Below are 15,203 nucleotides of genomic sequence, written 5' to 3' on the forward strand. Positions count from 1 at the left end.
AATATTAAAAAAATAAGTGTCTACGCATATCCCCTCAATGGTCATAGTGTGTACTAGTGTAACGTCAATCAAAAGAAAATGCCCTGAGCTGCTCCACGTTGTGTGGCCAATTTCCTTCAAGAGCTGCTAACAGTGAAATTGTTACACAACGCAAAAAAAATCTTACTGTTTATTGACAAGACATGCAGTGTTGGTACATAACATCATGCCAAAGAAAAAAAAGTGTGACAATTCCCGCCAACTTTTAAAAAAAGCATTACACAATTCCCACAACAAACTAAAACGAGACGAAGCAATCTTGACATGATCAAATGTGAGAATGAAAACTGGACAAAAAAAATTGAAAGAAGACACGCAAAACTTGGGACCAGATCGATCTACTTGTTGAGATTCACAGATTGTAAGACACCACACAGTGAAGTGACCTCTATGACAACCTCCATGATTTGTGGAATGCACTGCTGCACTCTAACTGCAGCTGCTGATAATATATACATACAACCAGCATCACTTTTTATTGCAGACAAAATGCTCCCTTTCGGATATCCCCATCACATGGTCAAACTTAGTGTCACTTTGAGCTGGTTTCACTTGACATTGGGGTCAAGCAGGGGCTGTAGTTGGATCCAAAGGAGTGCTAAGAAGTGATGTTCGATGTGGAGGCCATTCAACATTGAGTGCATTGGCAAACTCAGTTGGCCTATCGCGCTCAAAGTATATTTCCTTGACAGTGGTACTCGTAAAACGGCAAGCAAGTGAAGAGCATGGTACTTTGCCAATGGCGTAGTGTTTTGCTGTGCATGTAGTGCAGAAATGCAAAACTTCCAAGGCACACCATGGCGTTGCTGCATTCTAAAAGGAAAATATTTTCTTTGTACGCAATACGTTTGAGAAAAGAAGCCAGACAGGACAGGGCACACACTTACAACCAGTTTATTGCTCAGATGGCACGAAATCAATCATACAATCATGAGGGTGAGGAGATGACACACAGAGAAAGGGAAAGTGATGGCCCACGTGCAAGAACACCTTATTCACATCTTCAAATCATATTTCCATCTTGAAATCCCGTGCGCCGTCACTTTCCCTTTCTCTGTGTGTCCTCTCCTCGCCCTCATGATGGTATATACTTTCGTGACACCTGAGCAATAAACTGGTTGTAAGTGTGTGCTCTGTCCCATCTGACTTCTTTTCTCAAACGTTTTGCGCACAAAGAAAGTATTTTCCTATTAGAATGCAGTACCAACCAGCCCAAGTAGCCACCCTGTTGCGTTGCTGCCTTAACAGTTTCATTGGGCATGATTCAGATGCATCTTTCATGTGAAATTAAGATTATTGATACCTTTCAAATATGATAATCCCCTCAAGCATTTTCTATTACCATGCAATTGTTACTGAAATAAATTTCAAGTGACATTATTTTGCTGCGCAGCACCAAGGCTACAAACTGGATTCAGTGAAGCATATTAAGTTGGCTCGAAGTGACACTAAATTTTCCAGTCTTTACGTATAACACTGAAGGCTATCAGGTATTTACATGCTGCATACAACCAACCTGCACAATAAATGATAATCTGCCCATATGGTATGTAAAAGAGGCATACAGTGTTTTTTTTAGGCAATACAGAATTTTTATAAAAATGCTATGACAGTAAGGCCCCTGTCGTCTTCGCAAACGAACTCTACGCCGAGGTGGCAAAACTTTGCCGCAACTAAAGTTACATTAAAATGAGTAATTAACAAAAGTTCATTAATTAACTTTAGTTGTTAGTTTGAGAGCCGTTGTTTAAATTATATGGAAGAGTTGTAGGACGTGACAATTTATGACATGCCCATTTTTTAAAAATCGCAGAAAAAATGCACATAATTTGAGATAATAATCATAGATATTTGAGGCCCTCATCAAGCAGAAAGCCAAACTGATTGCAGTGGGTGTGCAGGAAATCCGTCAGCCCAGTTACGCCAGACCGGAAGCTTGCGTGATGATTTTTGAAAAAAGGTGCATTGCAGCAGAATAAGGTCTTAAAAAACAGCAAGTCGTCCCAAGTACCCAAATGAGAATAAGCAATCCATATGGGTATTCGGCACCACCGTACCCAGGAATTTTTTTCGGGGGGTGTTTGTACATAGAACGGCTAACTTTGGCAACTGGTAGTTGCTGTGAGGGCGTGCAAGTATTTTAGTGTCACCCGAAAAGTTCAAGCATGAAAAAATTTCGGTGGGTGTCAGAACCCCCTCAACCTCCCCTTAGTTACGGCCCTGGTAATTGGGACTTGCCGTTTTTGCAGACCATATTCTGCTGCGACGCGCCTTTTTCAAAAGTAGTCATGAGCTTCCAGTGCCGACAGACTTGCTGCACACCCAGAGCACTCAGTTTCGGCATCGCCTCGATCGGGGTCTTGAAATTCAGTGATTATTATCTCAAATTATGTGCGTTTCTTGCGATTTTAAGAAAATGGGCATGCATAAATTGTCACGCCCTACAGCTCTTCTGTATAAACAACGACCCTAAGGTTATTAATTAGAAAGTTAATGAACGAGTTTTCATTAATTGGTCATGTTAATGTAACTTCAGGTGTGGCAAACTTTTTTCGTCTGGGCGTAGAGTTTGTATGCTAAGACAACAGGGGCCTGACTGTCACAACATTTTTATTAAAACTCTGTATTGTCTAAAAAAAGCACCCCATATATAAATGTTTAGCCGCCTTTTTGCTTGAACCAGCACACTGCTGATTCACAGTGTTGAAACCCTTGATGAACTTGATAAAATTGTGTATACAGCAGAAACCTGCTGTAACGTTTCTCTCTGCTGCGTTTTCCTGGCTGCTACATCGTCTTCCACCAATCCCCGCATAGCTCTCATAGGATCCAATGTATTTTAACCCCGCTGTTACGTCATAACTGTGGGACTGTTCCCGTATGATACGTCGTGAAGTGTGCTCCGAGCCGACCGAGCGACCAAGGAAGAGAACGGCCATATTGACTTTTCACGCAGCTTGCCCTGGCTTGACCATAAGATTAGCTGCATGAGAGGTGCAAGCGACAGGTACTTTTGGTTTCCGCGAACAAAAGCATAGCCCTCGACATCGGTATTGCAAAGATGGTGTCTACGACGTAACTGCTCACGAAAGTAAGGCCTTCGAGATTGGCATTTGCTTCCCCGTTGGTGCGGACTTATCATCATCGTCATTTGTCGGAGGAGTTAAAGCTGGTTGGTGTTTGTGCAGTTCGCGGTCAAACTCGTCATGCTGGTCGTGTTGCGTGTGCTTAGTTCTTTGATACCTACAACTGTTGGTGCCAAAACAATTGCATATGTTGATTACATATCTGTGGATGACACCGTTCTCAGCTCCATGTTGCTATCCGTCGACTAGATCGTTGGCATGCGTGCACCACAGTGGCGTAGCCAGCAGGTGGCACACTGGGCCCCTGCCTCCCCCCCCCCCCCCCCCCCGGCATCCAGAGCCCAAAATGACACTCGACCACATCTGCCCGCCCTACTTCAGATCCAAGAGGTGCCCCACCATCGAAAAAAATTTCTGCCTATGCCCCTGGTGCACCAGTGACGAAATTGAGGATATTTGTGGAGCAGGCATCATTTTCTTCGACGATTGCTTTCGGGGGTAAATGTCGCTCGGAGACACCGACGCATCTGATGACAATCTCGCGAACGTATCGCCATAAGTGATCGCATAAGTGGTGGCACTATGATACTATACAGGTGTTCCAAAAACTTTTCGTGCTGCACAGGCATAAGTTAACGCACCAGGCAGCGTCACACAGTTTTTTTCAAGCATGGGCATTGAAATAAAATTCTGTAGCACTAAATATTTTTTCCTTTTTCCTGTTTCTCGGCTTTTGGGTTTCCTGGCTCTAACGTTTATTTCTTACGGTCCTTTCAAAAACGTATCAGCGGGGTTCTACTGTATGTGCAAGAAATTGACTGCAAAACAGCTGGGACTTAAAATATAACCAGAAAATTTTTTTTTTTTTTCACAAGCATGATGCAAGACCGCCATAAAGTGCATTAGCATAGAGACAACACACCCGAGTTGTGTACAACAGAACAGAGACAACAGCATTGGCAGTAATGGTCAACTGCATGCACTTCAGTGTTTGCTGCACTATTCACGATTATCCCTTACATTATCATCGTTCATTCACACTCTCGAACTGCAGATGCCAAGCCAGGCACACTTCCATGCTAATCACTAGATGAGTGGTAATTAATGACACTCACATCTGAAGCATTTTACACTCAGCACTAACAAATTCATGTGCCTTCCTGCTGCTGATCAACTTAGGACTGGAGAGATGCTCTTCAATGCTGCTAATTCCACTGTTATACATTGTGATGAAAGAGAAGCACTCGCTCAACTTGTGTGATGGCACAATAGTTTTGGGACATGAATATATCACATGCATCAGAAGTGGCACAAACATCAGCCACTATACAATGTATTAGATGTAAAACATACAAGAAATACCTCTACCCCCAAAGTTCTTGTACTCAAGTGAACGGCATGGCAAACAGAAATAAATAGAAGCATTTAAAGGAGGTGGAAAAAGGTGGTGCCAGTACACACATATGAGCACTGTAGCATGGAACTCCTTACACAGTGGGTAGGAACATCAAGGATGCTACCACTGCAATGAATTTGACACGCTCAATGCCCATCATAAACTGCTAATCAACTTCTGAACTTGCATACAGTGCGCCACATTTTATACAGCACCAGACATTTCAGCTTATATACATCATTGGTGCACTAAGGTCCATTTACCTCAACATGTTGACAGTTTTGGGGTAGTGGGCACTGGCTGCATAGGTGAGTGTTGCCACACATTGTTTTGTGCCAGGTACAGATAAACAAAAAAATACTGAGTGAGGAGGGAAATGTCTGGCTACATGCCATGTCTTCCCTTTGAATGAAGATTTAAATGAAGTTTTAAAACGCTAGTATAACAGGGCTTTGTTGAAACCAAATAGATGAGTTCCCTTTCAAGCCAGTGCCACGTACAGTAGTTCTACGTCTATATGTAGAATCTTCCCTCAATGAATTCACAAGTCACTTTGTGAAATCCTGTCTCCCCAACATTCACATACCTGTTGTTTCATGTCACAACACAAAACCAGTAGTGCTCCTGCTCTGTAATGAGAGCTTCACTGTACCAAACTTTAAAGAGAATGAGAAGTATCATCATCACCTACCAAACATTTCTTAGTATTTATAAAAATGACTGTACAGACAACAGGCAAACACAATTGAAATTAAAGTACATTAAGCTGTCTTAAACAGAATGCAGAAAAAATGGTCAAGTAATTGGCAGGAAACGGTTGTCACAGAGTGAATTAACAATAAAGTGCTAATCAACAATCTCAATCTGGATAACAGGAGCTAGTATAATCAAATAATTCTTAGAGGAAACTAATAAGTTACATTTACTGGTTTAGGAATAGAATAATGGATTACACAGAAGCAGCACAAACATTCAATTGGCTCAGTGATGTGCCATACATCGATACTACCTGCAGTACTAACAGCTCTGAAAACATTTTGCGCTTATGATTACAATTTTCAGCAATTTCAAGCTGCGCAATATTCAAGTGGAACACTTCGCATTGCTGTTTGCCTAAGCTGATAAGAGGCAGGGAAACCAGTCTACATGCCTGAAAAATACTCAGGTAACTATGTTTTAATTTCTTACAAAAGAAGCAGACAAGCCACAGGGAGCAAGAAATGCAACATTGTAGTAAAATGTAAGGGAAACAATAATTGAAATGTTGCTAGATATAGGCCACCAAATGCACCCAACAGTTTTCAACACATAGTGAGAGATCACTTGCACAGCAGTGAAGGTCAGCAGATCTGTTACACCATTGGGAGGATGCAGTACACTGTCGGCAGTGTCTAAATATGCCGCAGTTCATCTCTTGTTCCAAACTTCACAACCGAATGATGCGAGATTCGTCTACTCAAGCACACATGGGTGCAATGCATGATGCAGAATAAGGCTGGAGAAAAATTAAAAAATTTACCAAGACAAATTCACAAAGAAACGATGGGAGAGTTTTAGATTCAAATGCAGAAGCTTGTGGTATGAATGACATCATGTTGAGAAACATGGCTCGAGAACAACAGAAAAAAAAAATGTGCAACAACAAACCGAGACTGCTCTGTAGATGCTCTGGCATATCCTGTGAAAGGTTCATTGTGGGAGATGTGGCTAAAAGCCACGTGACTTCTGTGCAGCCACAAATTCTGGGTAATCAATGAAGCCATCACGGTTGCGGTCGTCCATCTGGAGGATGGGGTCAATCATGGCCTGAAGCTCAGCATCAGTGAACAGCTTGGTAGTGCCATGGGGGGTGGGTTGCCGCTGACCCTGCTGAGCCAGATGCTTGCTTTCCTCAACTGCACCATGAGACAGGGTGAAGCATTTCAAGAGATGTGAACACAACTGGGTTGGGCAAGAACACAGCTTGCTAATCAGAAACACAAAAAAGCACCTTATGAAATCGTCATCACTCAATGGTCAAGTGCACATATCCATCGCAGTGTGGTGAACAAGCAAAGATGACTGTTAACCCTTTCTCTAGCAAGTTATTTCACCAAAAGCGATACAAAAATGCCGATTTTTTTTTATTCGTCTATTTGATTCTACGTGTCTTAGAAACTACTAAAAAACTATTTAAGGGCACTTTATCGGGCACTTTACCGGAACAAAAACGTAACCGGAACGTTATCTATTATTTTGTTCCGGAGGGAAACCGAAATATTTTTCATCGTTCTTGTGGTTTACAGGAAAACTTGGCGATCGGGAAGAGCCAAGGTTATGCAACGTGAGCAATGATGCATATATCAGGATACAGTATTAGCGCTTATCTCAGACAGGAATTCCAAAGTAAACGTGTGCTAAATTTTTCAAAAATCGAAAAGAGTGGCAATCAGAGCTGCTTATATTAACGCAAGTAGACTTTCGTGTTCCTGTCACACAGCTACAGTGAAGTTCACTGTAACACAGGCCAGTGTGGAGAGGGCATTCACAGCGCTGAAGGTTGTTTTATCAGAACAGTGGTCTCGTACATCAGACAGTACACTCGATGACGGGCTACTCCTGAGATTATGCTCACTCCCTTGACACAAAGCATTGAGCCTGCTCAGAAAATTCGCAATTAACTTTTGAAAAAATTAAGTGCTCTAACTTCAAATGGTACTGGTTTGCGTTAGTTGGCAGGAATTCATGGTATACTTGTGCTCCTCTTAAGAACAGGGGAGGAACGTGTTTTGCCCTTGTTCCGTGTTCTTAAGAGGAGCGCAAGTAACTATACCACAAACCCGTGGCCGACAGCCCGTGGTAATCGGGTATGTGCCACACGTGTCGGGAGGAAAGGGTTTGACGACGCTTTCCGAGATAGATAGATAAACACAGACAGACAGACAGACAGACAGACAGACTGACACAGACAGAAAGACAGACAAACAGATACATAGATAGAAACGCTCAAAGTGCCAAAGGTTCGCTAAGAAATGCTTCGCATTTAAAAATTAGGATACCAACAGGAATTGATCCCAAGCATTCTGCGTGGCACTCAGCTATACTACGACAGAGCCACGTCAGGTCTGGAAATCGGTTTGGACGAACAGCCTATACAGGCGTAATGTTGGTGCAATGACAAATGTGGCTGTGGTACTGGCTATCTAATTTGACAAGAAAGCAATAAACACTACATATGTATTCCTACGATACAGGTGTCATATCAGATTAACATCTGTGGTTCCAGTGTTAGCTCCGCTTTTATAGCAGTCTAATAAATATAACATTTGTATTCCTATGATTCAGAAAGCTATGAAGCATTGCTCAACCCCGGAGGAATACATTAACGAAATTTACGTATGATATTCACATGATCGCACCATAAAGAGCATTTAGTTTCGATAACACTAATGTACGTATTCTAACGCGAGTGCTGATGTTAAGTCACATCATAAGTTACCCTTTAAACGCCACTGTTGTCGACGTGCCTACTAAGCCCACAATGTGCACGCGGCTACTACACTTACAAAAACCCGTCGATTCACCTTGTAACGCTTGGCTCAAAGCCATAAAATACAGCACAGAGGTACTCGCTGACTGCTTCGCATGAAACCGATTCCCACAACGCGTGGGATGTGCCGAACTTTTATCGTTACTTTAGCTTCAAATATTTGCATACAATTAAAAACCGTTACGAACCATTATGGAACATTTTTTCTTTCGTTCCGGAACAGAAACGGATTGGAACTTTTTGCGGTGGAACGAAACTAAAACCGAAGCGAGAAACGTTTCGTTCCAACACCCTGCTTTTATTCGCAAGATACAAGCAAAACAAATTTTTTGAAAATATGCAGAGGATTGGCTTCACTGCACTGCACCACAGAAAGTGCCCTAACCTCTCCTATCTTCGGTGCAGAAAAGGTCTCTTTGAAATTTAAAAAAGTAATGCGCAGGGACAAGGGAGCCCATGAAAAAAAGCCTTGGACACGCAGGTGGGGGTTTGTTTATGTCTATCAGTGCCCACTGCCAATACATTGGGACGCAGTCAATGTCCGAATCCAATGATTTAGAATAAACATGCTGCTCTGTGTAGTCGCTGCTACACTCGCAAGATAACTGAAATTATTCATCCCACAAAACCGCGGCAAACATGCGTTTTCTTCTTTTTTTTTTCTGAAAAGAGCTGCCCGACATGCATGCGTCGCTTGTGCCCACGGAGGATGCCCTTTTCTAATTCTGGTTACTAGAATCCAGTCCTTTCTCGACCAAAATGCATGCTTCGAGCATGTTTTTAAATTTCCGACTGCACTGTCTGTTCAAGCCAAAGAGAACTCAGCAAAATAAATTGCGGTGACCCCAAGCGCTTCTTTCAGTGCAGACGAGCTCAGCTTAGCTCGTTTTCGGTAGGAGCAGTACAAAGTGTGCATGAGCTCAGTTCGTCTTCGGTAGGGCAAGGGTTAAAGTAAGCAGATTGATGTAGACCACAGAAGGCCATCAAACCAGCATTGCTGTATTGTATAAATCAAGCACCTCTAAAATATAACCCCAGTTTCTTCTTTAAAAACAGATAATTTGCTTGCATATTTGGCGCACTAGTCACAGATTAGCCATCTGTGCAGCTGCAACATTGCATGCAACTGCAACGCCAGTGCACCCTTTAGGTCATGCACATATGGAGAAATTCAGACAGAAACTGGTCACAGTCTGAATCACGTATCATTTCATTCTGCTCCCAGGAGCTAAATATTGCCATTAATAGTCATGATATTGAGCGTGCCCGCAGTCATGGCCATTTCCAGCCAAGAAAGAACCACCCAATAATTGTCAAATTCACGAGATTTAAAGATGAAGGGCAAATTCTGTCTGCCGGTTCAAATCGTTGTTCTCAGTCCGTGAAGATTATTCTGCGCGTGTGTGCTTGGCAAGAAAGAAACTTCTTTCATTTGGTCAGCAGAGTTCTACTTCTTTCAAAATTCATTTTGATAAGCTGATCATGAACAACGAACATTTTGTTTACGATGCTGGAACTGATTCCATTGTCAAGCTGAGTTCATAGCGCTCACCGCAGTTACCCACATCTTTCGTGCACCACCCTTCGGACACCTGCCTCAAGAGATAAATCAGCACCGGTTCTACTAACCAATTTACGAAGAAGCTTTTACGAAGATTTTTTCCCAATGAACGAAGAAATGGTCGAAGCTATATTAGATGACAACAGCACCGATATTGCCATCTTTGCCGAAACTTGGCTCACACCTGATATACAGAATGACGAACTTCTGCAAGATAAACAATCTTTCTCTTTTTTTCTGGTGCGACAGGTGTGACCGCAGGTGAGGTGGCGTGATGGCTCTTGTTATGGGTACCCTGGTTTCTTCTGTTGCAATCATGATTAAAAGCAAAATCCTTTGTGTCAACGTTTCATTTGCTCATCGAGCCACTATTATCATCGCCTGCTATCGACCATGCGATTCTGATCACTCATCATCAACATCATTTATTACCCTTAAGGGCCCTGGGTTTGCCATTACATAAGGGGGGGGGGGAGCAAATATTACATATAAGGTCACATTACTATACAAACAAATATCACAGACAAGGAGGCATGTGAGCGTTGTACACTTCTATAGAACTGAAAAGAAAACAACTCACATTCAATACAGGAAAGCATGTGTTTACAAAATGCTTGACGCACTGGTTTAGGAATCGGAACCTACAAGAAGGCGTGGTTACGTTATATATCTTTATAGAAGTGAGGACAATGAACTGATATAATTTCGAAGGCACAATTTTCAGGAAACAATATAAAGGTGCAAAGCAAAATATTAAATATAATTGAGGAAGAAGAGCAGCTACAAAGTAAGATTCCAGTTTCATATTTGAGTCGATGAGGTAAAAGAAGACGTCTGCTGTTGATCAGTTGAATTTCATTGCCAAGTGGGCCGATACTAACTGCCTGAATTTTGAATAGTCACGTTCATGGACAACTGATTTGGGAAGCGAATTCCATTCTTCTATGGCCTTTATTAATGACCTAAGAAGCATTCTACTTGATAAGCAAAACCAGTTTCCCTGCACATGGTTTGCAGTGATTTTAACCTTCCAGACATCGATTGGGTCAACCTCACTGCATCTTTGCGTCCTTCCAGAGATTTTTCGAATCTTATCCTCTGTATCAACCTTGCTCGGAATAGCAACTTGTGGCACCCTTTATCTCGCCCTTGTGTCAAATCCTGAGCTAATTCGGTCGTCATCCATCGATGGCCTTACCGATCATATGTTAGTGATTTTCAGCATTGCAATTTCTATTCCTTCGCAACAACGTTCAGTGAAGCACATTCGCTACTACAAAAAAAAGCAGATTTTTTCCCAATGAACGAAGAAATGGTAATATTTCTTGAAGCCTTTGCACAGTGCACTCTCATGTTTTTTGAACACTTAATCTGCCACCACTGCAATGTTATTTAAGGTCTACCAGTCGTACTACTCTTTTGTAATAGCATTTGTACTACCAGTTGCACTGCCTTTATGTTTCGCTTTTTGAATTCAAACACGTATACTGTATTTTTTCAACTTTTTTTTACCATTGTAATAATAATGACCATGTATTATTGATGCTCTTGCCCCACCTCCTCTGTAATGCTTTGAAAGGTGTCTTTAAGGGACAATAAATAATGATGATAGCAGGTCTACCGATGAAAACTGGTCTTCGTATATAGAAAAGATTGCCTCTCTAATAGAATCATATATCCCTCACTTGCATTCGTGGTGATGCCAGGAAATTCATTAGGAAAACCGTGCAATAAGAAAAGGCGATTATTCAGGGAGGCCCCACATCAGCATTAAAATGGGGAAAGTAACGCAAGTGTCTAAGTTGCTGAGCAGCACTTCTACAACAAGGACATCCTCTGAAATAACCCGAAAAAAGTTTTGGACTTCACTAACTCCAAACCACAGTGGCTTGCATAACATCTCTTTATTAAATCAAGATGGTCATGTCGTTACAACATTATCAATACCTACTTCACATCCGTTTTCACCCAGGAACCAGTTGCACATATTCCTGTACCACTCAGTTCAAATTTCCTTCAAATGCCATCAGTTGGTATCTCGGCAGGAGAAATCTGTAAACTAATTGATAATTAAAAAATATCCAGTGCCACTGGGCCTTACAACATACCTGCCAAAATTCTTAAAGGGACACTAAAGGCAAATGTTCAGTCGACGTTGATTGCTGAAATAACATTCCAGAAACCTCGTAGTGATTGTTTAGTGCCAAGGAAATGCTTATTTTGAAAGAAAATCCCGTTTTAGTGGTCCACACAGCGTTAGCACACTTCAAATCACCTGCCTGAAAAGGCCTCCTTGCCCAAAGTTGCCTGCCTTTACTGCCCGGCAGCCGACACTGCGGTTTCTGCTCCAAGGGCACCTTACAAGCCTTACCCAAGTCGTGCTTGATGTCGTAATCTTCTGCACGAAAGTGCAGCAAGCACACATGCAGATATCTTGGTTGTTAGCACGCTGTCGCAGAGGCACGGCACTCGGCCATTTCGGCATGTGTTTATTTGCGGCACCCATTGGAAAGTCGCATCGGTTTCTTTGCTGCAGCTGCTGTTGCTCAAGCTGCAGCTGCTGTTGCTCAAGATGCCTGAATGGTGTTGCACACCATTCAGGCATCTGGCAACATAACAGGGACACGACATTTTGTCCGATTTTCTGTTAGAGTGACTTTCATGAGCGTGCAAAGCACACCAACAGTACGCGATAACGAAACTACCACTGAGATGTGACTGCGTGAGCGGGGAGGAGCCCTGCGAAAACGGAACTTTTAAACCACCTGCACCATTCTCCATGGTAACACGGAGTTCTTTTTTCCATGAATGAAACAGAAACGCACAAGCAGCATTTTATTACGTTTTGTAATGTACGGAATGTTATTTTTTTATTATAAGTAGTTTCAGTATTACTGAGTTCTCCGCACGTTAGCTGCGTAGATTTGCGTGTTGCCTTACGGATGCGTAGTGGACCCTTTGCAACTGTACTTGCAGTAGGCCTTCTAGGACTGTATGCAACGGATTATGTTACGTGCACAGACATTCGTTTCCTTGCAGCACGGTTCAGGTATCCACCAAGAACCGAAGCCAGGCTAGGAATTGAGAAGGCGATGCACACAGGGTCTGATTACACTATCGCATTCTACTCTTGAAGGCGAAGCTCAAGCATTCTCCAAGTATTTTAACTACCTCTTCACTCTCCTGCCAGTGTGGGCATGTTTCTCGCAATAGGTCACTGAAGGATGACAACCATCGACAAGTCCATGGGTGTCGCCTGTTGTACTAGTAAAGAAAAAAGACAACACACTTCGCTTCTCGCCTGACTACTGATGACTTAACGCAATGTTTACCCCTGCCACGAACTGATGAGGCCTTGGACCATTTACGCCATGCTCAGCTCTTCACATCATTAGATGTCAAGTCAGGGTACTGGCAAATTGAACTTGATGAGGGCGGCCGCGAGAAGACCACATTCGTGACTCCTGACAGGCTTTACGAATTTAAACTAGTACTGCCTTTTGGCCTCAGTTTTGCTCCCGCCACATTTCAACCGATAATGGACACTGTGCTCGCTGGACTAAAGTGGCAGACGTGCCTTGTATACAGGTAGTGCCCTTCTATCAAGAGGTCTTGCCTGAAACATTGTATCGCTATGTTTATTTACTTGACTGGAACACGTGTCCGCTAATTGTAAACTACAGGAAGGATGACTTGTATCCAGTTTCCGAAGTAATGCGACAAGTCACCCTAAATCAAGTGAACACATTATTGTTATGAACTGTCGTTGGTCGACTGTTTCTTCCAACAGGTCCCTTTGCCTCGCAAGGTGATTTTCATGCTAGCCTTGGCATGAAAATCACCTCGTTAACCCCCATCCCAAAAGAAAAGGTTCTGGCTAGATGCCCGGATATACATTCTTAAGTCATGAACTGGAAACAAAATACCAATATATGTGAAGCTGTTGAAACTTTGTAAATGCAAGTGCCAGGGTTCGTACAGGTTTCAAGGGAGACGATTCAAGAATATTCAAGGAATTTCAAGGGCCTGTCACATGTTTTTTAAGGACTAAAAAACTGCATCCAAATGGGGATTTTTTTTTTGCTATAGCAATGCTTCAAATTCTGACTAAATTTATCGCACTTATACATATACAGTTGAAACTCAATTTAAAGGGGCCACGTCACGGTCAACCCAACAATTTGCGGTTTTCAGCAAAAACTAGAAGTAAAGGGTCATACATTATGCCAATACATATTGTGACGTCGCAGTTGATACGCCTTTAATGTGCCTTGAAGATTTGGCGAACCAATCACATTGGAGGCACAGAACAATCTCAAGATGTGTCCCCACAAGCGAAGATGTGATGATGATAATGTACAGATGATAATGTACAGATTGTATCGGTTACCGCTAAGACCGTCTATGTACGCCACCCAGTCTGGCAACGCGCTCGAGCACTTCCGGTGCGCAAGCAATAAACATCAGTTCTTCCATGGCCACTGTACGTGTCGGTCTCGTTGCATACATGGTGTCAGAAGTGGCTAGATCACCACGCTAGAAAATGACGGAGCTTCCGCCCCCAGAGCCGTTACGTTTCGGGTATAATGTGGCGGAGAACTGGATTCGGTTCAAGCAGCGAGTCGAGCTGTACTTCACCGCCACAGAATCCTCGGAACCGGGAAAGCAACGCAGCCCCACCCAGAAAGCCGCCATCTTGCTTCACCTGGCGGGCCAAGAGGCGATCGACGTTTATAACACTTTCGACCTCACTGGAGAAGAAAAGCAGGACTACGACAAGTTAGTCCAAGCATTCGAGGCTTACTGCTTACCTCAGAGCAACGAGACGTTCGAGCGCTACGTGTTCCGGAGCCGCACGCAGACCGAAGGTGAGCCTTTCGAGCAGTTCTATCGGGACCTGCTACTGAAATCGAAGAGCTGCAACTTTGAGAACCTCCGGGAGTCGATGCTGCGTGACCAAATAGTGTACGGCACATCTAGTAAAGCGTTGAGAGAAAAGCTTCTAGCCAAAAAAGACTTGACGCTCAGCACAGCTGTGGAGTGGGCCAAGGCTGAGGAAATCGCTGCCGCACAAACCAAAGCGTGGAGTGAAACCAAGAGCGTAGACGCAGTGACGCAAGACAAAAAGAAGTACCAGCAACACAGGAAGGACTCGCTAGAGCACAGCAAAGAGAGATGTCAAGGAAAGAAATGCGGCCACTGCGACCGCTCGCATAGGCCTCGAGAGTGTCCAGCATATGGGAAATATTGTGCTAGATGCGGAAAGCAGGATCATTTCGCAGTTTGCTGCAAAGCAAGAGCAACGCATGTGAACGACATCGCCGAGCGGGATGACGACGACGATGACGACGCCTTTACTGTGCTGAACATATCTACGGCATGCAAGAAAGCGAGCCCGGCCGATCGGCGTGACTGGGAGGTTGCGACTCAGATTTCGGGACGAGAAGTGCGGCTGAAAGTAGACACCAGCGCGCAGGCCAACCTGCTGCCGCGCGGTGTGTTTGACGCCCTGGGAACCAAATGCCAACCGCAGCCGGCCCGAGCAATACTGCGCAGCTACGGCGGTGATGAAATAGTGCATATGGGGAAGGT

General features: G+C 43.4%; 1 protein-coding gene across 1 annotated transcript in view; it reads right to left on the minus strand.

Annotated features, from left to right (window-relative positions):
- Positions 1-155: 155 nt before the first annotated feature.
- The window catches only part of LOC119374818 (uncharacterized), a 236,253-nt gene continuing 221,205 nt past the window's right edge, over positions 156-15,203 (minus strand). The window contains exon 5 of the mRNA XM_037645010.2: positions 156-6,416. Coding sequence (XP_037500938.1) covers positions 6,229-6,416 — 188 coding nt within the window. The 3' untranslated portion in view covers positions 156-6,228. The remainder of the gene's footprint in view (positions 6,417-15,203) is intronic.

Source organism: Rhipicephalus sanguineus, chromosome 11 (assembly GCF_013339695.2).
Source record: "Rhipicephalus sanguineus isolate Rsan-2018 chromosome 11, BIME_Rsan_1.4, whole genome shotgun sequence".
Lineage (NCBI taxonomy): Eukaryota > Metazoa > Arthropoda > Arachnida > Ixodida > Ixodidae > Rhipicephalus > Rhipicephalus sanguineus.